Raw genomic sequence first — 26,286 nt, forward strand, 5'->3', positions numbered from 1 at the left:
CTAACATACTCTGAGGATATTGTTCTGCCTGGGAAGAAATCATGTATGGGTCCACCCAAGACTCAATCTTTGGTCCACTATTGTTCCTCATACATATGTAACTGATCTTCCATCTAACACACAACCAGCAAAATTAGTTCTTTTTACTGGTGACAATATCAGTCCAAACATACATACAGGAACAGAAGAAATGGTAAACAGCGCCCTTAAGAGTACTAGTGATTGGTTTCTACAAATAGTCTCACTCTCAATTTTGAAGAGACGCAACACATTTGGTTCTGCACATCCGGTGGTACTACACCAATGATAATAGTAACACACAGAGAGGAAATTGTAAATTGGGTGCAAAATTAAAAATTCCTAGGTATCCATATGATGTGAATTTAAACTGGAAAGAACACATTTTGGAGCTCCTAAAACAACTTAGTACAGCCACATTTGCACTTAGAAACATTGCTAATCTTGAGGAGAGACAAGTCAGTAAGCTGACATAGTCCACGTATTTTCATTCAGTAATGTCATATGGAATAATATTCTGGTGTAACTCAAATTTAAGAAAGTCTTCATTGCTCAAAAACGTGCCCTAAGAATAATAATATATGTTGCTCATACATGATTATCTTGTAGACAGTTGTTTAAGTAGTTGGGCATTCTGGTTTTCGCATGACAGTATGTTGATTCCCCTGAAATATGTTGTAAACAATGGTCTACAGTTCGATAGGAACAATGATGATGTACATAATTACAATACCAGAAGGAAAAATGACACTCATTACTCCATGTTAAGGTTGTCTTTAGCTCAAAAAGGTGTGCGCAATGACACGATTAAAATTTTTGGTAACTTATCCAATGATATAGCCAGTGTAGCATTATCACGCTGATCGTAGTGAGAAAAAACTAATTTAAATCAAAAGTTGAAGTCACCCTAGAAATATATTTCTACGGACAGCTATGGGTGTGTTCAGGTGGTATTGCTACACTTTCTTTTTAGAATTCATTTAATTGTATTTAACTGTAGGTTACCTGTAAAATAAAGACTAATCCTTAATAATGCACATATTAATTTTCGTGCTAGCTGAAAGAAATTATTGTTTACGCATGTGGGGGACAGTGATTTGCTTGCATTGCGTTGGCTACCCTGTAAGCGGAACGCACTTCATTTTTTTCAACCATGTGCTTGTTGCGAACTAGGCACTCATGTTTCAAATTTGTTTAGAGGAAGAGTAGCAAGATGTCTAAACCCTCGTGGCCTGAGTTGAAACAAATTGAAGAAGAGAACAGACATGAATTAGTGATTGGATCGATGTATTCAAAAGCTATTGAAGAGTCAGGTATAGATCCGTTCCTATTCTCGTTGGTGAATTTAAATTATTTGAATATAAATGAAACTTGCTTGACGAGTGTTCCTGATGACATCGGCAGATTAATCAATTTGACAAGTCTGATTCTCTACTCCAATAAAATAAGCAGCTTGCCGCAGACAATCGGGAAGTTGAGCAAACTCAAAATTCTTGATCTGTCTAGGAATAAGTTAGAATCAATCCCAGATGAGATCAGCGCTTTGGGACAGTTGTCGACTTTAAACTTAGGCACAAATATGCTGACAAAGATCCCAAGTTTGGTTAAAAACACGAAACTTAGTATTCTCGATCTGTCTCACAATCAGTTTGAAGAATTCCCTGACGTTTGCCATTCGGAGCTTATCCATTTGTATGAAATGAAACTGAACGGAAACAACATTAAAGAAGTACCGCCGACCATTGGTCAGTTGCCTGCCTTGAAGATGCTCGATCTGAGTGATAATTCCATTGCCACAGTTCCAGGAGAATTGTCGGACATACCAAAACTAAAAGGTAGCACTAGACATGCGCATTTTTTGCTATTGTAATAATCTTTATTGAAAGTTTCTAATGTCGTTGTTTATTGCAGAAGTAAATTTGAAGGGCAATAAATTAAGTGACAGGCGATTGTTGAAGCTAGTTGATCAATGCCATGCGAAGCAAGTGTTGGATTATATAAGACAAAGTTGCCCCCGAGTGACTGGTGTAGCCGAATCTGGTCATGGTGGCAAAGGCAAAAAAGGAAAGAAAGGGAAAAAAGCTGAACATAGTGAATCGACTAACCACACTTCAGAAACGGTAATGTAAAGCTACTTTTTTGCTTGTGTGATCTGGTCATCCAAAGTAGTAAATAATGTAGTATTGCATAATTATACATGTGTTAACAATCTGTTTCGTCTGCATGTATTGCGGTATGTGTTGTCATTGTGTAATAAACTTCTTGTATGTATAGGTGAAATGTAGTTTAGGTACCTGATATACATCTTTTTAGGAACTGATCAGTTATCACAACATGATCTGTTCATTAGTTTTTGCCCCACAGCTTGCAGATTCGTCGAAAAATCTTTTACCACCATAAGCGACCGTTAAAATCTAAAGGTGGTGCTGTATTAGTTACCTATTACTCATTATCATGAGGCATAGAAAGTTTTGTCAAATTCATATCAGCTTGTATACATGCATGTCACGGCATTCCATCTCATTTTACATGATGGCAAAAACACACACTGGACAACAGAGCTCCATAATCAGAATTCAAACATTGTTCATATGATCCATGTCAGTACTATCACACAGTGAAATGTGACTAATTTGGAAATCAACCAAATTGTGATATGTCCAAATTATAGTAAAGGTTTAGAAAATATTTATCTATAGCTGAAATTGCAGAGGGTACATAGTGATTAAATAAAACGAGATGAACTGTAACATTGTGTGAAATACTCCACAGTATATTTAATTTAGCAGCCCAGTAATGAAAAATAGCACAAAACATTAAAATTCCAATACTTTTTCAAAGGTTCATGTGTACTGCTGCACATACACATTACTACTGTGTCCATTTTAAAATGAAATATATTTGCTACATTTAGTGTAGAATAATACATACTTAGCAGTTATTTTCTGATGTCATCTACAATGATATGGTCCCAGCAATCAGAGGGGCACTACTGCCCAATATTGATGCCTTTGTAATATTTTCATTCTGGTTGTATCAGTACTACACCTGAATCAGAATAATGTTGATTGGCAGTTGAGCATGGAGTGGGGAATGTTAGACATAAGTGGGAAGTGGAATGTGGCTCTGCTAGCAGCAGTTGTGTGGTTCCGCACTGAATTTGACACATTCACCGTTAATGTGCAATATTGAGTTTGCTTTGTGGAATCATAGTGGTCTTATTCGTCTTTGTTAGCAGGGTAATTTTCTGGTGGGATCTGATTGGAAGTGGAAGATTTATTATACACCTTAACAAACTCGATATGTTGGCAAAAATACCTGTTCAAAGTTGGTGGTAGGCATGAAATGTCACCTTTAATTGTACTAAATGCTTTATTTGAAAATTGTTATGAACAATTATTTCAGGAGCTCACTCGTAGTTTAAATGGTTGTGGAAACATACTTGACCTCTGGGCAGCAAATAATCCTGAGCAAATAGGGATCATCATGAAGAATACAGGGATTAGCCTCCACAAACTCATTACAGCAAGACTGAATACCAAAACATCCAAACCCACCAAAAATAAATGCAAAACAATATGTATTTAAAAAAGCAGAAAAAATTTGCTCGACATCTTTGAGAGAGAGATAGCCACCTTTCCTTTCAAATTATGTAAGCATGAACGACATGGTTTAAATTCAGAGAAATAGCTGCCCAGGAGGCTCACATCTCTGAGAGTATGTGCTTGGCCATCACAGGGCTGCAGCCCTTACAGTGCTACTTCCCTTTCCATACTGCAAGTGTATCCTTCCACTCTTCTTTTTTGCTCGTTGTCTTTCCATTGGATGGTATTCTTGGTGTGAGTTGTGCTTGGATCTGGTTTGTAATTTTGGACACTCGTTTTCTCTCCTTCCAGCATTCTGTAACTTTCCATTGTTAACTGACATTCTCTGTAAGTTGCTGGAACGCATGGTCAGCAAGTAGCTGTGGCTCCTTGAGTCTTTGGCCTTTTGGCTGCATCTCAGGACATTTTCGCATAGGCCATTCCACTGCTAATAATTTGTTTCGCCTGGAGTTCACTATCTGGACACCCTCTGCCCATCTTCAGCACCTCATCACTGTCTTTTTCTGACCTACAGAAGGCTTGTGATAAGGCATGGTTGTCACCACATCCTTACTACATTACACGAGTGTGGTCTCAGGTGTCCACTTGCAAGTTTTGTGAAGAACTTTGTCGCACCATAAATTCTGGGTTCAAGTGGATGATTCACTCAGCACCTCCCATACTGAAGAGAATTGAGTCCTGCAGGGCTCTGCACTGAATGTTCCCCTCTTTCTGATGGCCATCAATGGTTTAGCATCAACTATGTGGTATTTGGTATCGCATTCCTTATATGCTGATGACTTTTGCTTTTATTATTGCTCCTCTAATATGAATGTTGCTGAGTGTCACCTGCAAGGTGCCACACGAAAAGTGCAGTCATTGGCTCTCAACAATGGCTTTCAGTTTTCAGCCTCCAAGACTCGTCTTATGCACTTCTATTGTTATTGTACTCCTCACCCACTGCAAGTGCTTTACCTAGACAATCAGTTACTTGTTGTAGTCAGCCATCAAGCTGGCTGGTCAGTTGTTTTCATTTAGACCCCAATCATGTTGGGATTTCAGGAAATGAAAAAGTTGGCCACCAGGATGGCGATTCTGGAAATAGGAGTCCCAGAACTGGATCTTTGGTCATTTAAACAGCATAGATTGCTGGAAGTCAGAATGGTATGTCCTGCTCTCCCCAAACAAACTGAGGAAAACCAAGGAGACCACAACTGTGTGGCAGTCTTGCCTGCGGCTTCTCGCAGGGCGTCAGCCGTCCCCTGTTGTCTCCGCATTGGTCACACTTGGCAAAGGAACTATGTTCAAAACCTGGCATAGTAGCCATTTCATTGTGGTGGGGGGCAGGGAGGGAGAGGTCGTAAAGTACCTGCATTGTGTTAGCCCCTGACTATGAAGGGATTGCACTCTTGGTGCCTGAGATGGAAAATCCTCATGCAAGCCAAGGATTATGTGCCCATCATGGCTGGGTCATGGGGCCTCTGGGCAATGGTTTACTAGCAAGGTAATCATTGCAGTGGCTGTAGCACCCATGGGGAGACCCTCTGTTCAGAGTAGGTGGTACCATAGTGGAAGATTAACACATGAAACAAATTACTTTTTTCTGCTATTGGCCACAGGGCCCCAGCACTCTTCTCATATCAAAAAGACTATTCCAACTCGAAGAGATAAGATTCCACAATATTTCATTCCATGGCTACACTGTGGGAAGAGGGACAAGTCAGACATCTGGGTGTGAAACTCTTCAACCAATTCTTGGTATGTACTCCGGCTAATTCGGATACTTTCACTGTGTAGAAACCATTATTTTTTGTTGGAAACATTGAAGACAAATTTGAGGAAGTTGTCTGTAGGAAAATGTGAACTGGTTTCTTGAAGCATGTGATAATCTAGGTGACATACCTGTGACCATTGACCCACACACAGCTTTGAACATGGTCCAAGAACTAGATTTCCACAGAACTCTTACATTCCAAACAGATGAGGAGCTCCAGACTAATCTCTAATGGTGAGGTGTACATTTTATCAAAGGTGTGCAAAAGGGGCCAAAGATAATCCTTTGAAGAGATTGTCTTCCTGGAGAAAGTTAATGTCATAATGTACAGGTGTGATGAGAAACTATATGTCCCACCACCTACGATGTACTTCAGATGTTCACAGTTCACACATATGCCATCCCATTGCATGGTGGATCCGAAATGCAGTAACTGGATGATCATTGCACAAAGACGGTCCTCGTGAGCATCCACCTTTGCGTGTCAACTGTGGAGAACATCAGCCACCACTTTCACCAATTTGCCCAGTTTTCAAGAAAGAACAGAAGATGCAGGAATACAAATCTACTGACTACTTGTCATATATTGAAGCATGGAAGGAATATGAACACCTACATCCTGTGGATATTACGATCAATTGTGCTGCCATCATCATGACCATTGTGTCATCTCCCCCCCCCCCCCCCCCCCCCCACCACCTCAAACTTCCACATATAAGATCTCCCACCACCCACCTTTCCTGAGATTCCCACATTACATTCTTCAGGAACCACTTGCTGCATCAGGCCAAAGAAGCACTCCCTTTCTTTGCTGTCAACCGATGACAATGCTCCCCTCTTGGTGTACCTCTTGCTTACAACTGCTGGTCCAGAGGCCCTATGCCAAACGTTGGCAGAAGGGGCCACAGCCTGTGGGTCCCAATGTTGTCTGCTCTTAATCTGTCCCCGTACTCATTAAAGATAGCCCCTTGAAGGAGCTTTGTCCACCAAAGGTTACAAAGGAAAAGTAGAAGAAAAAGAATTGGGACAAGGCTCCTCCGGTGCCCCCGGAGGTGCCAAGTCCTCCCATTGTTGGATTCTGAGCTGACGTTTGTGGATGTTGTTCCATCTGCACAGGTGACTGGCAGTGATCCTGTGTTGTGGCTGGTTCTGTTGGCAACCATTCACATGATTCAGCGGAATTGTAATTGGTGCTACTGTCACCTGCCAGAACACCACCACATTATTTCCTCCTCTTCTGCAGTTAGGATTGCTCACAGAGAAACACACTTCACTCATGACTGTTCTCTAATACTCCATGTCTATTTTCCATTTTGTTGAAACCGTGCTGCTCCCGAGAGGGTGTCTGGATTTCGTCAGTGAATGGATTTTCCTTTGTACCTCGTTGGAGGCAATAGTGGTGCAGGTGCAAACTACCACAGCGATTACATTTGCAACATTTACTTACCTTCAGGTAGGCCACTTACTTATGTCGAATTGACCACATTAGTCCAACTGCTCCCACTGCTATGTCTCCTGCTTGGGGACTTTAACGCACACTGCTCCCCTGTGGTCGAGTACTATTTTGTCTGGTAGAGATTTATAATTGATCAGCTTCTCTCAGACCATGATCTGTGCAATCTCAGTGGTGGTTCTCCTACCCTCTTCAGTGCTGCTCATGCCACCTTTTAAGCTATCGATCTAATGATATCTATCCCTTAATCTTTTTACACTGGTCGCTACACAAGGATCACTTTTTGGTGATCCTGTTGTTTCTTTCCCACCAACAGACAGTGACTACCAAGTTGCACATTTCACAGGGCCATCTGGCCCTTGTATGCCTCTGCTGTTCCATTCGTTACCTCTGTGTGACTCTGTTCATGAAGTTGTGCAAGGTGTCTCAGATGTCTTCATCTATGCCACTGGAACTGCTATTTCCCTTTCTACAGGTCCCCCCAGTGCTGTGGCGGATCAAAGACGTTAAGATGTTGCACTAGATATTCAGGATCACCAACAAACCATGCAACAACTCAAAACGACATCTTTCACAGACCATCTATATCACTGTTGAGGGACTTCATGCCGAGGCTCACTATCTAATACTGTCTAATCAAATGCAGTACAAAGGAATGCTGGGAGTGCTGTGTGTCCTCTGTAGGGATGTATACCTCTTTGACTTGTGTAATGGTCCCTCTCACTGACTGGAACTACTCTAGGCTCTTGCCTCATCCCAAGACACACCCCAGGCCCCGATTCAGTTCACAATTCAGATGTTCTACAATGTGAATGTTCCCCAAAGGCAACATCTCAGGTTGTCCAACCATATTGGGCTCCAACGTGCCTGTCCCTCATAATGGAAAAATAGCATAGCTGTCCCAGTCCTTAAGACAGGAAAGAACCCATTCCTCTAAACAGTTACCTGCCAATTAGCCTGACCATTGTACTTGAAAGGATGGTTGCTCACAGATGATACTGGGTTCTCATATGTGTTTATAGCTCGAAGCAGCCATCTGACAGGCTTTTCTTAATGCCAAAATGTTAAGTCTGCTTTGATCTGCAAAAGGCATAAGACGCTGCTTGGTTTCAACTTTTTTTTCTTTTTCTCCATGGCTGGAGATTTAGAGGCTCCCTACTGATATTATTAATTGGTTTTTGTCCCACTGGTTGTTTCGGGTTAGTCAGCATTTCTCTACTTCCCACATTTCCAAGAGAAATGCATTGAGATCTTTAGCCCACTTTCTTGATGTCGTATTGCATTCCCGCTCATTTTCCATCTCTTGGGCAAGGACACCGTCCTGGGTGTTTTTTCCACCATGCACTATGCAGTGTCGCTTTCTGCGCTGCCAGTGACCATGGACTTCTTAGCATCTCATCTCCAGCACAGTAGCCAGTCTGCTGTGGTGGGGCCACCATGTACCCTGTTGGTTGTAGCCCCCTGGCAACACAGGGATCGCTCTGCTGATGCATGCGCTGTTCACTCCCCATGTATGCCAATGAGTAGAAGTCTATCACCTTGGGGCATCGGGACTCCCAGGAATGGCCATCCTGCCAGGTGGCCTTTGCTGTGGCTGGTTGGTGCCCGTGGGGAGGGCCCCTGGTCAGGGCGGATGACACGCCATGAAACATAGTACGTAACCTTTTGCTGGTGGTTGCCGCCAGCAGTCACCAAGCGGGCGAAGTCGAACTTCAATGCTAAGAAATGTGACCCCAAATTGTTCCCCTGCCTGGCCGCACCATGTGAGGAACGCCAAGCTAAGGATGGCAGTGATGTTTATTCACTTTGGTACCTCATATGTACAAGAGTTGATGGAGAATATTTCATGTCTATGAAGCTTTTTTTTAAAAGCATTTGGAGGACAAGTTTGGGGAGGTGAAGGGCTTGTCCAAAATCCACTCTGGGTCGGGCTTGATAAAAACAGCATCCTCTGCCCAGTCATGGGCATTACTCGCTTGTGGCAAGTTGGGGAATGTTTCTGTTACCATCATGCCTCAAAAGAGCTTAAGTATGGTCCAGGGTGTTATATACACAGGGACCTTCTTTTGCAGCCTGACGATGAGCTGCGCACCAGTTTAGAGCAGTGAGGTGTTCATTTCATCTGATGCATTCAGGTTCCGAGGGATAATCAGGTTGCCACCAGTGTCTTCATCTTGGACTTTGAGGGTGACACATTGCCCGAGAACGTCAAGATGATGGTCTACCACTGTGACATCAAGCAATATATCCCTCCTCTGATGTTTGAAGTGCTGGAAGTTTGGCCACATGTCTTCCTGCTGTACTTCCAGCGTCACATGTCGAGATTGTGGATGTCCATCACATCCCAATAGACCATGTGCCCTGTCTCCCATCTGTGTCAACTGCGGAGAGCATCATTCATCTTGCTCACCAGACTGCAGGATTTTACAGAAAGAGAGGAAAAATCGTGGAATATAAGACCCTGGACCGACTGACCTACACTGAGGCTAAGAAGAAATTTGAGCACCTACATCCTGTGGCTACGACCTCCTCTTACACCGCCCCTTTACGAGAATAGTTGTTGCCCCATCAGTTCCTCGCATTCTTGTTTCCTCTCAATCACCTACTTCGGGAGCAACAAACTCCCCCCCCCCCCACCCCCCCCCCCCCCCCCCGCACCACCCAACCATCGGGGATATCAGTCCCCACTTCTGAGCCAGAGAAGCGTTAGTCTTCTTTGGCTCCACTTGCTAGGAATGGGTCCCTTGGGTCAGTCCCTTCCTAGGTTTCTGCTAGTGGGAAAGATGCAGCTGAAGAGCTCAAAAGCAGCTGGTTGTAGGGCTTCACGCTAATCCTCTGTCCCGAAGACTTAATCAGTGAAGTCCTCCCAGCCAGGGAAACCAAAGGAGCAGCGACACAAATCCAAAAAGAAGATCCCCAAGACCAAGGGAATTGCGGTGGCACCCACACCATCGCTATCTACCAGCTCTGTGACAGCAGATGGGATGGAGATTCTGGCGTCTGCTGAGGACCTAGATCTCGCCGAACCCTCAGACACAATGGATGTAGTCTGCTCAGGCAAGGCGGTGACAGCAGGTGACCCTAAGGTGTAAACTGCTTCACTGAATGTTCCATGCCTTCCTAGTCCCACAATGACGTCCTCGTCCACCGCCTGGCTGAGCTACGGCAACTGTTAAGCTCTACACCTGCTTTGTATGTTGCCCTCCACGAAACCTGGTTCCCAGCAATGCGGACCCCTGTCCTCCGTGGCTATAAGGGATACTACAGGAACGTAACGACTATAATAGTGTGTCAGGTGGAATTTGCGTTTGTCCTAAACTCAGTCTGTAATGAAACTGTGCCCCTTCAAACCCTTCTTGAAGCTGTGGCTGTCAGAATAAGGACGACAAAGGAAATAACTGTCTGCAATGTATATCTTCCTCCAGATGGTGCAGTTCCCCTGAATGTATTAGCTGCACTGATTGATCAACTCCCTAAACCGTTCCTACTTTTGGGAGATTTTAACACCCATAACCCCTTGTGGGGTGGCACCGTGCTTACTGGCCAAGGCAGAGATGTCAAAACTTTACTGTCACAGTTCGACCTCTGCCTGTTAAATACTGGGGCCACCACACATTTCAGTGTGGCTCATGGTAGTTACTCGGCCATTGATTTATCAATTTGCAGCCCAGGACTTGTCCCCTCTATCCACTGGAGAGCACATGATGACCTGTGTAGTAGTGACCACTTCCCATGTTTTACTGCTGGCGGCATGCTTCGTCCCACGCTTCGGTGTGGGTAGGCACATATTTTTCCAAGCTAGTTTCCTGTGTCTTACGTTCTGTTTTATCTTATTGTTCTAAGTCTTTTCTTGACACCCATCTCAATCTGTTACTGAGCAGGTGCTGAAGACCTTGCTGTCATGCGCCCTTAAAACCCTCTCCATCACACTCCACTCCAACCTTCCTGTCACTGCACTAGCGTCACTCCCATGGACATCTGCCCAGATGGGCTTTAAACAAGGCGGACTGGTAAACGTTCACCTCTGCTGTCACTGTTGAATCTCCCTCACACTGTAAAATTGATATGATGGTTGAGTTGGTGAGTACAACAATCGTTTCTGTGGCAGAAAACACGATACCTCGCTTTTTAGGGTGCCCCCGGGAAAAGGAAGTCCCTTGGTGGTTGCCGGGAGTCGCTGAAGCAATTAAAGACGTCGGCAAGCTCTACAGCGGCATAAGCAGCACCCTTCCCTGGAGCACCTCGTAACCTTTAAACGGCTCTGTGCCTGTTTCGCCAACTTATCAAACGACAGAAGCAGGAGTGTTGGGAGAGATACGTCTCGACCATTGGGTGCCATACGTCACCTTCCCAAGTCTAGGCAAAGATGAAACGTGTTTTTGGGTACCAGCCCGCAACAGGTGTTCCCAGTGTTAACCAATGCAAACGAGATTGCAGAGCACTATGCTCGAGCCTCTGCGTCAGAGAAATACCCCCAGCCTTTCGCCCTCCCAAACAGTGGCTGGAAGGGAAAGTCCTCTCGTTCACTACGTGCCAGAGTGAATCCTATAACGCCCCATTTACAGAGTGGGAGCTCCTCAGCACCCTTGTATATTGCCCCGACACAACTGCTGGGCCAGATTGGATCCTCATTCAGATGATTAAACCTCTCTCATCTGACTACAAGCGACATCTCCTCATCATCTTTAACCAGACCTGGTGCGATGGCGTCTTTCCTTCGCAGTGGCAGGAGAGCACAATCAAACCGATGCTCAAACCCAGTAAAAACCCACGTGATGTGGATAACTATCGACTCATCAGTCTCACCAACATTCTTTCTAAGCTGCTGGAACGTATGGTGTGTCAGTGGTTGGTTTGGGTCTTGGAGTCAAGTGGCCTACTGGCTCCGTGTCAGGGCAGCTTCCGCCAGGGTCACTCTACCACTGATAATCTTGTGTCCCTCGAGTATGCCATCCAAATGGCCTTTTCCAGACACCAGCACCTGGTTGCCGTCTTTTTTGATTTACGAAAAGCATATGACACCATCTGGCGACATCATATCCTTGCCACATTATATGAGTGGGGTCTCCGAGGCCCGCTCCAGATTTTCAATCCAAAATTTCCTGCTGCTTTGTACTTTCCGTGTCAAAGTTGGTGCCTCCGTAGTTCCTCCCATATTCAGGAGAATGGGATCCATCCATAAGGTGCAGTGATTGGCTCTGGTCCACAGTTTCCAGTTTTCGACCGCAAAGTCCTGTGTTATGCGCTTCTGCCGGTGTCGTACCGTTCATCCGGAACCAGAACTTTACCTTAATGATGATCCACTCACTGTAGTGGAGACATCGATTCTTAGTACTGGTTTTCAACGCCCGATTGACTTGGCTTCCTCACCTTCGTCAGCTTAAGCGGAAGCATCTCAATGCTCTCCGCTGCCTGAGCAACACCAACTGGGGTGCAGGTAGCTCTACGCTGCTGCAGCTCTATAGAGCCCTTGATCAATCCTGCCTTTACTATGGGTGTCTAGTTTATGGTTCGGTGGCACCCTCAGCATTGGGTTTGCTCGACTCAGTGCATCACTGTGGCATTCACCTAGCGACAGAAGCTTTTAGGACGAGTCCGGTGACCAGTGTCCTGGTGGAGGCCTGCTTTTTTTGTAGAAGAGAACTGCAAACCACGGGGAAGAGGTCCTGCAGTTGTTTTGCAGATGGCACCTAGGCACTGGTGTTTAGGAGAGGCTACTGAGTGGGAGCTCTACTAAATGCGAAACTCATCACCATACAACACAGGTGTGGATAGTGGCCCAACAGAGGTCACTAGTCCATTGATGGCAATGAAGGGAGTTGGTTGGTTGGTTTAAAAGAGGGGGAGAAGGGACCAAACTATGAGGTCATTGGTGTCTCGTTCCCGGTAAAATAATTACCCAAGGGAAAGAAGAAAAGAGAGGAGACCTACAGCACAATAACAGGAGAAAGGAAGAGCCAGAAGAATGACATGAGGACAACCAACACTACCATGGACAAAACAGGAAAAGAAGACCACAGAGAGAAGCAAGAAACAGGTAGAGGGGGTAAAAACAAGAGAGCAGATGACCGTGCCTGGCCAACCACGAGAATAAAAAGGAAAAACTAACCACTCTGCGACACATTAAAACATCCACCTTAAAAGCATAACGATAAAACCTACCATCAAGTATAAAAGGTAAAACTAAATTAGCCATTGTCAGCTAAAATTAATGGCAATGAGTCCAGTGACTGAAGAGTCTGTCGCAGGGCAGCCAAACAAGGACAGCTCACCAAGGTATGGGGCACTGTCAGCTGGACGCTGCACCGACACTGAGGTGGGTCATCACGGCCCAGAAGGTAGCCATGAGTCACCCAAGCGTGGCCAATGCAGATCCGGCACAGAACCACAGAGTCCCTGTGAGAGACTTGGAGGATCGCCACACATTTGTAGTTTCCTTAATGGTATGCAGTTTTTTGTGCGTGCTGAGGTTATGCCATTTCATCTCCCAAAGCCGCAAACCTTGCAGCATTGTACTGAATGCAGGTCAGTTGCAGAGAAGCCGATCTCCATAAGCAGTTTCCGCTTAGCCTGTTTGGCCAGCCTGTCGGCAAGTTCGTTGCCTGGGATTCCGACGTGACCTGGCATCCAGACAAACACCATTGAATGATTGGACCATTTCAGGGCATAGATGGAATCCTGGATGGTTGCTACCAAATGATGATGAGGGCAACACTGGTCAGTAGCTTGTAGGCCGCTCAAAGAGCCAGTACACAGAAGAAACGACTCCCCAGGGCATGAACTGATGTGGTCAAGAGCACTACATATAGCCACCAGCTTGGCAGTGAAAACACTGCAGCCATCAGGCAAGGAATGCTGTTCAATATGTCCTCCATGGACATAGGCGTGACCATCAGCCATCGAGCCATCAGTGTAAAACACTTGTGGCCTTGGTACATGTCAAGAATCGAGAGGAAGTGGCAGCGGAGAGTCGCGGGGTTGACTGAGTCCTTAGGGGCATGTTAAAGGTCCAGGCGAAGCCCCAGCCTAGATGTACACCATGTAGGTGTAAGTGAATGATGGACCTCAAGTATAGGTGGTAAAGGCAAGGACTCCAGTTTGGAAAGAAGGGATTGGACACGAACTGCAGTTGTAAGCCCTGACCTGGGTCGCCGATGTGAGAGATGAACCGCTGTCGATGGGAAAAGGAGACGGTGATTCGGATGCGCAGCGAAACTATGAATGTGTGTAACATAACTGGCCGTTAGTTGTACGCGCCTAACCTGTTTCTTGGGCCTCCATTGTGATAAAAAGCTGACTTGACTGTCGTATGTCAATCACCTGAAGACTAGCACTCTCTGCTTCCTTGGTCATACATTTTGGGGTGGGAATCTTGCTACTGTTATTCATATTTACTGGGCCCTTGTTTTGTCCTGGCTGGATTACGGTTGCCAGGTTTATGGCTCAGCGACGCCTTTAGCTCTGAAATTGCTTGCCCCAGTACACCTTTGTGGCATGGATCTGCCACTGGTGCCTCTCTGACTAGACCCATAGACAGTGTTCTTGCTGAAGCAAAGATCTTCCCTCTTCAGATTCGACGGTACTAAAGTGCGCGTCATTTATGTTGGCGGCCGAGTTTAGGTTCGTTCTGCGCATCTGACGTCACAAAACAGTCAGCCAATGAACAGAGAACAACGTTGCCACATCTCGACTGCAGTTCAGAGCATGGATGAGTGCCTTCAGTTTTAGAAACGTTCAGTCATAAATAAAATAATAGAACAAAAGCAATGTCTTGATAGCAGACATTCTTTTATAGGAAGTTTGGAAAAAGCATTCTTTATACCAATTGCTTCATATTCTATTAATTAATTAAACCAAACAAGCAATAAGACTCCTAATTCAGGCGATAGCAAGGAAAGGTGTTTGTGTCACTCTCACAAACAGCTTTTTCGCAATAAAGAACAGCGGTAATTGTTTATTTCCTATTGTACTTCGACGAAGCGTGAGTAATTCATAGTCATACCAACAGTGTTTGTCAGTATTTTGCGTGACGTGTTATACTCCTCATGGCGTTACGTAATCAGATGAGGTGCGTTAGCGTAATGGTTAAGGTGTTGGGTTGCTATGCGAAAGGTTATGAGTTCAAACCATAGCGATGCTTAATATTTTCATTATTTAAAAACAATATCGAAGTGCCTTACTTCACGAATTATATTCGTTTGAATGCAATTTTTTGAAATTTCTAGTGCTTTGTCTCTTCATTAACCCTTTTGCTGCTGCAGACACGTGCTCGCCGCATTCCACGCTGTGCGCGATTTTGTCATCACTGCACTACTCGCCTGTGCAGACACATGGTGTTCCCACTGCTTTGACACACTTATCATTCGACACACTTATCGATTGATAAGAGTGTCAAAGCAGTCGGAACACGATGTGTCTGCACAGGCGAACAGTGCAGTGACAAAATCGCGCACAGCGCGGAATGCAGGGAGCACGTCTTTGTAGCAGCGAAAGGGTTAATGCGGCCGTGGTGGCTTTACTTAATGAACTGCGCGCTCCCCCCTAAACGTAAGCATGCGAACTATGCTATACTATGGCGCTGCTTCTATTGGCGCGTGCGTCGTGTGCAACTGGCAACGCAGCAATCTCCCGCGTCTGGGCGGGCATGCGCAAGCCGCCAAGATAAAAGAATTGAACTATAGTTCTTGGTCTCCAATTTCCTGATCATCCCACATATACCATTCTCTTCACATACCTTTGTCGTCCTGATACCCATGTGGGATTACACCTCGCTTCACTCTGCCCAGATCTCAATCTACCCTCCCTAGACTGTGCTCCCAGTATTTTCTCGTGCACTTCCCCTGGGATGATGCCCAGGCCACAGAGTAGGACTGATCTCTTCCACAGTCCTAAAGTCTTGGTCACCCCCCATGACCTTTCAGTGTCTGTTATGTCCAGGTCAAGAATTCCAGGATGCTACCATCTGTTACACTGACGGCTCTGAAACTGTGCATCAGATGGGGATATGCTTTTACATCTCCTGCCTCTAAGGAATGCCGTTCATTGCTGGGAACATCCAGTGTGATTATGGCAGAGCTGATAGCAGTCAGCAGAGCCCTCCATTTTATTAAATGGGACTCCATTGACCACACTTCAGTATGTATTAACTCAGCGAGCAGTTTCGAGGTTACTGACAAACTGTATTCTTCCCACACTTCCGTCTCCGCAGTTCATGATGTTCTAATGAGTGCTGTTGACAGGGGATCTCAGATTGATTTCATATTTTTAGATTTCCTAAAGGCTTCTGATACTGTTCTTCACAGGTAGCTTCTAATCAAACTGTGTGCCTATGGAGAATTGTGCAACTGGGTTTGTGATTTCCTTTCAGAAAGGTCACAGTCTCTAAATATCTAGGAATAACAATTTTTGATACCTTAAATTGGTACAGTCATGTAGGTAATGTGGTGAGAAAGGGAAATCAAAGACTGTTTTATTGTCAGAACACTTAGAAGATGCAACAAATCCACTAGACTGCCTACACTACACTTGTCCATCCTCTGCTAGAGAATGAAGTCTATTCCAAAATTTTGTCCACAGAATTTTTCTTCACTTTTACTTATTGTGCATGGTATTATTCAAAATACTCTCCTCCACAATTGATGCACTGCTCCCAACACAATTTCCACTTCCAGAAGCAGTCTTGATACGGCTCTTGGTAGATCACACGAAGCTTTTAGCTCTTCTATCCTTGCAAATCTTCGTTATTTCAACAGGGTTTTCAACTTTGAAAAAAAAAAAGTCTGCAGGATCCAGGTCTGGAGAGTATGGAGAATGAGGCAGCACAGTGATTTCGTTTTTTGTGCGATAGTTGAGCACCAACAGGGATGAATGTGTGGGTGCGTTATCGTCACATTTCACACAGTTTCCTGCTCACATTTTCTCGCAGGCATCGCAACACGTCCCGATAGTACCATCGATTAACAGTTTGGTCCCTCTGGCACAAATTGATGAGAAACTAATCCTTCAAAGAAAATTATTAGTGTGGCTTTGATGTTTGACTTGACCTGACCAGCTCTCTTTGTCTTAGAGAACCTTTCCCAACCCATTGTGAAGAGTGAACATAAACATCAAAACCATAGACCCACATCTTATCACCAGGTATGAGTCTCAAAAGGAACATCTCATTCTCATTTTGGTGAACCCTGTGCCAGGCACTAAAGTGTCAGTTGCAGAGCAGCCATGTAAATATAGATGTGGTTATTGTTCTTTGAGTATATGGCTCAAGAACCATAATAAGAAAGAGAAATTCAAGCAGTACATCATGTACAGCAGTAATTGGGCTGTAAATTTTACCTGGGCTGTATTCACTAATCAGTGATAGCTGATATAGATTCTGATTTGCTGTGCGCAATTGTAGATGTAGATATGCCCAATGTTTTAACAGTGCAGTGTTTGTATGCATGCCTTAAATATTTCATAAAATTTAAGTAATTCTGTATGATGTAATTAATTTTCTAATTATCTTTGCAGATTGAACAACTATGTCACAAGATGGAAGTCATTCACGTATCTGATTCAACACCATCAGTGAAGATAATTGATGGAGTGAAATCTGTTAGACCTTTTATTGTTTGCTGCATTGTTAGAAATTTGAACTTCACACCAGATTCATTTAAGAAGTTCATTCAGATGCAGGTAACTGGTAGGATGAATATGTATATATATTTTTGTGAAATGCAGATGTAAAAATGTTTAGACTTTATGCACTTTTTTGTATTACATATTGTTAATGGTACAACTGTTTTTCTGCCAAACCTGTACATTGTTTACATTGAAATCAAACACACCTGAGTAGTGAACTCATCTTAACTTTTATTATGGAATCCTCAGTAATAACACAATGTGAACATAGGTAACCAAGTGTGATTGTTGTTGTTGTTTTTGTTGTTCCCATTTCAAAGACTGGTTTGATGCAGCTTTCTGTAGTAGTCTATCTTGTGCAGATGTCATCATCTCTGCGTAACTATTTCATCTGCGTCCACTTCAACCTGCCAACTATAGTCAAGCTTAGACCTCCCTCTACAATTTTCACCCTCCCACTTTACTCAATTACCAAATTGACTGTTCCTTGGCACCTCAGGATATGTCGCATTAAGCAAGTCCTTCTTTTAGTAGGCAAGTTGTGCCATAAACTTTTCTCCCCATTTCAGTTCAGTGCCTCCAATCAGTTACCCTTCCTACCCAAGTAATATTCAGTATTCTTCTGTAGCACCACACATCAGAAGTTTATATTCTTACTCTACAGGGAGGTCATAGCTCTTTCATGGATTCGTATATGGTGACCGTAGGCCCTGAGTCATTGCAGCATATCCTCCTTTCATGTGCTGCAGGCTTCCTCTCTAACACTGTCTTCTCAGACGCAGCATGTAGGACAGGTTGACACTGTAGCTTATATTGTAGGGCATTGATTATGGCCTTCTCCACTTTATTTCACAGTATTTATTTTGGTTAATTCATCTTTGGTTTTCACATCAGAGTTTGACCTTCACTTTTAGAGAGATTTTACATCAGTGCAGGCCATGCGGGGGAAGGTAGCCAAAACCCAGCATGGTATCCAGTCGATGTAAGGAGTCATGAGGTACATGTACAATGGTAGCCCTGTAACTACATAGGAAATAAATGGTTCATCATGACCCCAAGAACTTAGTCTCATTGACACCATATGAGAAAAGCAAAATAAAGTAAGCTACAAAAAAGTGCTCACCTCAGTTCCAGCTTTGCACCCAACCAAAAGAAGGTTCTTTCTGTCTACAAGCTGGTCTTCTTTGTACAGTGTGTTGGAAATATATTTGGAGAATTGTCTTTCTTCAGTAAATTACAAGGTGTTCTGTCTTAACTACAACAGGGATCTTTCCCAGTCCCAAATGTTACTCTCTTGTAACAGACTTGGTGTCCTGCCTGTTACCATAATGCCTCATAAAAGCCTGGACATGAGGCAGGGCTAAATTTTTCAGCAGAGCTTAAGGTGTCGAGCTGTGCTGCTCGAAAATTATTCGCCAGTCGACAGCCCACCGTGCCTCAGAAAGGAAAATACGGCACTGTCCTTGCTTCTCCTCGACCAACAAAGGAGGCGGCCACGCATACTTGCGACCTCACCTTAGTGCCACGGTCGTCAGATCGGCCAGCGCGAAGATCGCCCGTTCAACCTCACCACTTTCGCCTGCCCACTCTCTGGCTCACCCTTCGTCGGGTTCTGCTAAATCTCGAGCCCAAAAGTCAGACACCAAGACTTCGAAATGGCAACTTCCCAACCATCGGTTCCTCCTTCATCTAAACATCATACTTCCAAGAAGGCTACAAAGAAACCCAGTTCCTCTCCTTCTCCGCCAAGGCGTGTCCCATCTACAGCACCACCTGGCGGAAATCGCCCTCGGCCGTCTTCTGTGTCGCCGAGGCGCACTGCTGGCGGCCGATCAACCGGCCGATCGCTGGTGGCAGGAGCTGCTCCTGACCAACCTATGGGTCAGGATCTTCTGCCTTCGGCTGAATGCCATTCCATGCTGTCGGTCGCAAGCTCAGAGCGGTCGTTGAGTTGACAGCGACCTTGGTCACATTCCTCCATTTTCTGTTCACCCTATGTCCATTATCCACTGGAATATCCGCGGTATTCGAGCCAATCGGGATGAATTGTCGATCCTCTTACGATCCTACTCGCCGGTCATCTTCTGTCTTCAGGAAACAAAGCTGCGTCCCCATGACCGCTTTGTTCTCCCTCATTTTCAGTCCGTCCGATACGATCTCCCCTCTGTTCAAGGCACTCCAGCACATGGAGGACTCATGATTCTTCTCCATGAAACTCTCCGTTATCACCCAATCCATTTAAACACTTCCTTCCAAGCTATCGCCGTCCGTCTTTCCCTTTCTGGATACACGTTCTCTCTTTGTACTGTCTACATTCCATCGTCCACACCAATGGCACGAGCTGATCTCCTTCATCTCCTTGGTCAGCTTCCACCCCCATATTTGCTGGTTGGGGACTTCAATGCCCACCACCCGCTTTGGGGATCTCCACATCCTTGTCCACGTGGCTCACTATTGCTAGACGTCTTCCACCAAGCAGATCTAGTTTGCCTCAACACTGGGGTCCCTACATTTTTGTCAGCCTCCACAACAAATTTATCTCATTTGGACCTTGCGGTCAGTACTGTTCCGCTAGCTCGGCGCTTCGAGTGGTTCGCCCTTGATGATACACACTCGAGTGACCACTTTCCATGTGTCCTTAACTGCAGCCTCAACTGCCCTACATGCGCCCGCGACGTTGGAAGTTTGCCCAAGCCGATTGGACACTTTTTTCGTCTCTTGCGACATTCGATGACCGTCACTTTCCCAGCGTCGACGATGAAGTCACACATATTACCGACGTTATTCTTACAGCTGCGGAACATTCAATACCACGCACCTCCGAATTGCCCCGGCGCCCCCCAGTTCCTTGGTGGAACGAGGCATGCCGTGATGCAATACGTGAGCGGCGACGTGCTCTCCGCGTTTTCCGCCACCATCCTACTTTGGCCAACTGTATCCGCTATAAGCAGTTCCGAGCGCGATGCCGTCGTGTCATCCGCGATAGCAAGAAGGCAAGCTGGAAATTCTTTATTAGCTCATTTAACACCTTCACTCCCTCCTCGGAAGTTTGGAGTCGGCTTCGACGGTTCTCAGGCGCGCCTAGTTTCTCCCCGGTATCTGGGCTCACTGTCACGCGTGATACATTAGTGGACCCCGTCGCAATTTCTAACTCATTGGGTCAGCACTTTGCTGAGATTTCGAGCTCTTCAAATTACCCGCCAGCGTTTCTCCCGAAGAAACGTGCAGTGGAAGTGCGACCTCTTGCTTTCTCCTCTCAAAATCGCGAAAGCTACAATACTGTTTTCTCCTTGCGGGAACTTCAACATGCACTCTCTTCTTCTCGCTCCTGCGCCCCAGGACCAGATGGTATCCACGTCCAAATGTTGCTGCATTTATCAACCCATAGTCTGCGTTACCTCCTTCGCCTTTATAATCGAATTTGGACCGACAGTACTTTTCCCAGACGATGGCAGGAAGCTATCGTCGTTCCTGTTCCGAAACCTGGAAAGGACAAACATCTCCCCTCTAGCTATCGCCCCATTTCTCTCACGAGTAGTGTCTGTAAGGTTTTGGAGCGTATGGTGAATTACCGTTTAGCTTGGTGGCTGGAATCCCGCAGTCTTTTAACACCTGCCCAATGCGGATTCCGAAAGCATCGTTCTGCAGTTGACCATCTTGTTGCTCTCTCCACTTATATCATGAACAATTTTCTCCGGAAACGCCAAACAGTAGCAATATTTTTTGATCTGGAGAGAGCATATGATACCTGTTGGAGGACAGGCATCCTCCGCACACTGTTCTCTTGGGGCTTTCGAGGTCGGCTGCCCCTTTTTTCTGTGCGAATTTATGGCAGAGCGCACATTTAGGGTGCGGGTGAACACTACTCTCTCCTGTACTTTTTCCCAAGAAAACGGTGTACCCCAGGGCTCCGTGCTGAGTGTTGTACTGTTTGCCATTGCCATCAATCCAATTATGGATTGTCTCCTTCCTGATGTCTCGGGCTCCCTCTTTGTGGACGATTTTGCGATCTACTACAGCTCTCAACGGACCAGCCTTCTTGAACGACTTCTTCAAGGATGTCTCGATCGCCTCCACTCTTTGAGCATCGAAACCGGCTTCCGTTTTTCTCCCAGTAACACCGTTTGTGTTAATTTTTGGCGACGTAAGGAGTTTCTTCCGCCCTCCTTACATCTAGGTCCTGTCAACCTTTCGTTTTCCAACGTCGCTAAATTCTTGGGTCTTATGTTTGACAGAAAACTGTGCTGGTCCTCCCACGTTTGCTATCTTTCGGCTCGCTGTCTGCGATCCCTCAACACCCTCCGTGTCCTGAATGGTACCTCCTGGGGAGCGGACCGAGTGGTCCTTCTCCGCCTCTATCGGGCCTTAGTGCGCTCGAAATTGGACTATGGAAGCATAGTCTACTCATCTGCTCGGCCATCTATTCTTCGGCATCTCGACTCTATCCACCGCCGTGGATTACGTTTAGTGTCTGGAGCTTTTTACACCAGCCCTGTGGAAAGCCTTTATGCTGAGACTGCTGAACCTCCGCTGTCCAATCGGCGAGCAGTCCTTCTGAGTCGTTACGCTAGCCATCTGTCTTCCATGCCTGCTAATCCAGCCCATGACATTTTTTTCGACGCCTCCTTTGATGTAGGGTATGCAGGCCGCCCCTCCTCTCTACTACCACCGGGAGTCCGCTTCCGTCAACTGCTCCATTCTCTTTCCTTCCGCTTTCCTAAAACCACCTTGACAACCTGGGGTACAGCACCGCCTTGGCTCCGTCCCCGGATCTGCCTGCTCTGTGACCTTTGTCGATTTCCCAAGGATGGTACCCCTTCACTTGTTTATCGTCGGGCATTTGCTGGTCTATGTGCACAAATGACGGACGCCACATTTATTTACACCGACGGCTCGAAAACATCGTTAGGTGTAGTGAGTGCCTATATTGTTGGCGACACCCCAAATCACTTTCAGCTTCCCGATCAGTGTTCGGTTTATACTGCGGAGCTTTACGCTGTTCTCCAGGCTCTTCACTACATCCGCCGCCATCAGCGGATACAATTCGTTATCTGCTCAGATTCTCTCAGCTCTCTCCTCAGTCTCCAAGCTCTTTATCCTGTGCACCCTCTGGTCCACCGGATTCAGGACTGTCTGCACTTGCTCCACCTGGGGGGCGTCTCGGTGGCGTTCCTCTGGCTCCCGGGACACGTTGGTATCTGTGGAAATGAGGCGGCCGATATTGCAGCCAAGGCTGCAGTCTCTCTTCCTCGGCCAGCTATTCAATCGCTTCCCTTCACCGATCTACGGAGCATTCTATGTCGACATGTTATTCATTTATGGCACACGCATTGGTCGACACTTAGCCATAATAAATTGCGGGACATAACAGCTCTTCCTTGTGCTTGGACCTCTTCCTCCCGAACGCGTCGTCGGGAGGAGGTAATTTTAACTAGACTCCGGATAGGGCACTGTCTTTTTAGCCATCTACATCTTTTAAGCGGCGATCCTCCTCCACTCTGTCCCCACTGCTCTCAGCTGTGGACGGTAAGACACGTTTTAATTGAGTGCCCCTATTTTAATCCGTTATGCTCCCGTCTCAAGCTATCGCCGGATATATCGTTGATTTTAGCAGATGACACGCGCTCAGCCGACCGCGTTCTCAAGTTTATTAGTGCTAGTGAAATGACGTCAGTCATTTGAAGCTTTTTTTGGGGACAACCAACCCTTTTCTGTAGTGGATTTTTAAGCCTTCCTTCTCCTTCTGCTTTTAGTTTCTCCAATTTTATGACTTTCATTCCCATTGCTGCTGGTTTTCAATTTCGGTTTTTTACTGGTTCCTAAGTCACTACGGACCAGGCGCTAATGACCATAGAAGTTTTGCGCCCAAAAAAAAAAAAAAAGACAGACACAGAAGGAATTATGTAGAAACTTGGAGCAAAGGGTTCACTGCTATGTTGAGGCCTGCCAGTTAAAATTTGACACCAAAGCAGTCATCGTCTCTTTTCACAGGATGTGCTTCGTGAGAAAGCCAACATCATGGTGTTCTGTTACGAAGCCTTGTTTCCCATCCCCAACAGGATGCTTTAAATGTCAGCAATTTGTACTTATGTTTTTCCACTGTATAAGCAACTCCATTTGTGGAGACACTATGCGGGAGTATCATGTCATGAGGCTTATGATGCAACTTTTTCAAATTTTGATCCATCTCTCCTCTTTGTGCCACCCATGGCACCTTAAGATTTCTTTCTCAAATGTCATGGCTTCTCTACAATTGTCATTATGACTATTTTTGCACTAGTGACAACTTTCTGGTTCTCCTATCACCTTCTCACTCTCTGGCAGATCAGTTGCTATGTTCACCTCTCCGGAGGGCCAACAGGCAGTTGTATGTCTGTACCATCACCTTTGTTCTCTCTCCGTCAGATTGAGTCGAAGAGGTTTGTAGAGGTGTTGGACGCCATTTCTCTTGCAAGTTGCGTGATTGTATTTGGGATTTTAAGTTATTGTCAAAATACATCACTCCTGGTTTATGTTAAGGGATTAAATCACCCTGTACACATACTACTAAATATTTAATAGATAGAACTGGTTGCTGTGATTGTTCTGCAATTGAATAATCATACAATAATGTCCCTTTCTGCTCATTTATGCACAACAGGTTAATTTTATGTCATCACAGCACCAATGTCAGCCCTCTGTAGGTATTCCTGCAGTATGCTAAAATTTTCTCATCCATGAAAAGCTTTATGGAACTTCTTTTTCCACTATATCATGTACACTTTTTGTGAAAAGTAATGGTCTTATAATGCTCCCATGGGATATGCCTGAAGTTACTTTTACATGAAGATTTCTCTCCATTGAGAATAGCATGCTGTGTTCTATTCTAATGTCCAACCCTCCACCCCACTCCATCCCAGCCCCCCTCACACACCCTCCCAGCTGGCGTGATATTTCACGCACTTGTATTTTGTTCTTAGGTGGCAGCTTGGAAGTGTATTGAATGCCTTTGGAAAGTCAAGGGGTACTGTGTCAAATGCCTTTGGAAAGTTAAAGAGCACTGTGTCAGTGTGGACAGTGTCAGCTGGATTTCATACAATCATTTCTCATTTTCAGAACCCATGTTTATCCCTACAGATGAGATTTTTTTAGTCCCCAGAAATGTCATAATACGCAACCAAAAACCTTTACAAAATTATCTAACACACTGTCAGAGATATGGGCCTATGGTTTTGTGCATATGTTCAATGAGCCTTCTTGAATTGTACTGGTGTCAGGTGATGTCCAGTGGCCTTTCCTCTGCTGAGCAATTTCAGTTGCTTTTGTCCCACAGCCACATAATTGATGTGTCATCTTGACATTCAGCGAGAAAAACTACAATGCAATCTTTCTTAGTGAAACAAGTTTGGAAAATTACTTACAGTATTTCGCCCTTCTCTTTGTTGTCCTCCATTTGTTTCATTATGGTCACAATGTATCTGTATAGATAGCTTCAATCCCATTTATTGATTTAACATATGACCAAAACTTCTTAGGATTTTCTGCGAAGTCGGTAGATAGAATTTTATATTCAAATTTGTTGAATGTTTCATGCATGGGTACCTTTATGCTGATGTTGGCTTCAGTAAGTTTCTGGTCTGTAAAGTGTTAGGTGCATTTAAATTTGCAGTGAAGCTCTCTGTGCTTTTGTAGCAGTTTCTTGACACAGCAGTCGAACCACAGCGAGTCCTTCCCATACCTAACAACTTTGCTCCGCACATACCTGTCCAAGGTGTGTTATACAATACCTTTCAACTTTGTCCATCGATGTTCAGAATTGAAGCAAAATTACCTATGCTGGAAGGTTAAATTTTCATGTATAATGCTCAGGTAATCTGAAATGTTTCTTGTCGCTCTTGCTTTACATTCCTATTTACAGCTGTTTTTGGTAAAGTGTAATAGCCTTATGATTGCCAAGTCCCTGTTCTGTGCTAACTGAGTCAGAAAGTTCGAGCCTGTTCTTGATCAGGAGAGCTAATGTTATGTTCATGAAGTGGTTCTCTGATTAGCTATGCTCAAGGTCATTTTTGGACAAGGAATTTAGAACAGTTTCATGTGATTGTTCTAACTGCTTAATCACTAGACTCTCCCAGTCTGTAACTTGTAAGTTGAAATTTCCATCAAATACTCTCACATGATCAGGAAATTTAGGTTGCACCCACCCACTTATTGGCCTGATTATTTGCCTCACATTATTTAATATTGTTTGTTCTGCTGATGGTCATTAGAGTAGGTGGAAGTAAAGCCTGGCAATTTTCAGTTTTTGTAACCTGGTCAGCGAGGGGTTGATTTCAAATTGAAGTCATAGAGTTGTTACACACAACCCACCCAAATTACACCTCTAATTATTAAGTACAGAGACATTTACAATGTAGCAAAAAAGTGGGGTTTTACTCCCACAAAATGGGGTAAAGCCCAGCAGTCCAGGTCTTTGCCCATTTGAGATAAACATGGATAAAAATGGGTTAACTGCATAATCAAAACACTTGAAGTAACCCCTTGTAACATTGCTGTATTGTGACTAAACCAACACAATATTAATCTTAAATATCTCATAAATTTGAACATATCCTTAAAATACATGTACCAAAAATACTATTATACATGAGAGGAGGTTTAGTAGGGTAACCTGAAAGAGTTAAATGGCTGATGCTAAGCTATCTAGGTACCTAGTACATAGTGTACAGTGGGCTCTAGGGTATCCAGCTCATGATTATTCAGCCTATGTGCTATCTGGACCATTCAGTCTGGCCTAATTAATTAATATATTAATAACACTTGTCCATAACAAAATTAGGATTAATTTATTATACACACTT

The 26,286-nt window shown here is 44.7% G+C and overlaps 1 protein-coding gene across 1 annotated transcript in view; it reads left to right on the forward strand.

The window, feature by feature from the left end:
* The first annotated feature begins 1,192 nt into the window (after nucleotides 1–1,192).
* Nucleotides 1,193–26,286, forward strand: part of LOC126438155 (leucine-rich repeat-containing protein 47-like) — an 81,964-nt gene continuing 56,870 nt past the window's right edge. Inside the window, exons 1-3 of the mRNA XM_050090533.1 lie at nucleotides 1,193–1,853; nucleotides 1,930–2,138; nucleotides 17,339–17,503. Coding sequence (XP_049946490.1) covers nucleotides 1,232–1,853; nucleotides 1,930–2,138; nucleotides 17,339–17,503 — 996 coding nt within the window. The 5' untranslated portion in view covers nucleotides 1,193–1,231. The remainder of the gene's footprint in view (nucleotides 1,854–1,929; nucleotides 2,139–17,338; nucleotides 17,504–26,286) is intronic.

This window comes from Schistocerca serialis, unplaced genomic scaffold (assembly GCF_023864345.2).
Source record: "Schistocerca serialis cubense isolate TAMUIC-IGC-003099 unplaced genomic scaffold, iqSchSeri2.2 HiC_scaffold_1261, whole genome shotgun sequence".
NCBI classification, from domain to species: domain Eukaryota; kingdom Metazoa; phylum Arthropoda; class Insecta; order Orthoptera; family Acrididae; genus Schistocerca; species Schistocerca serialis.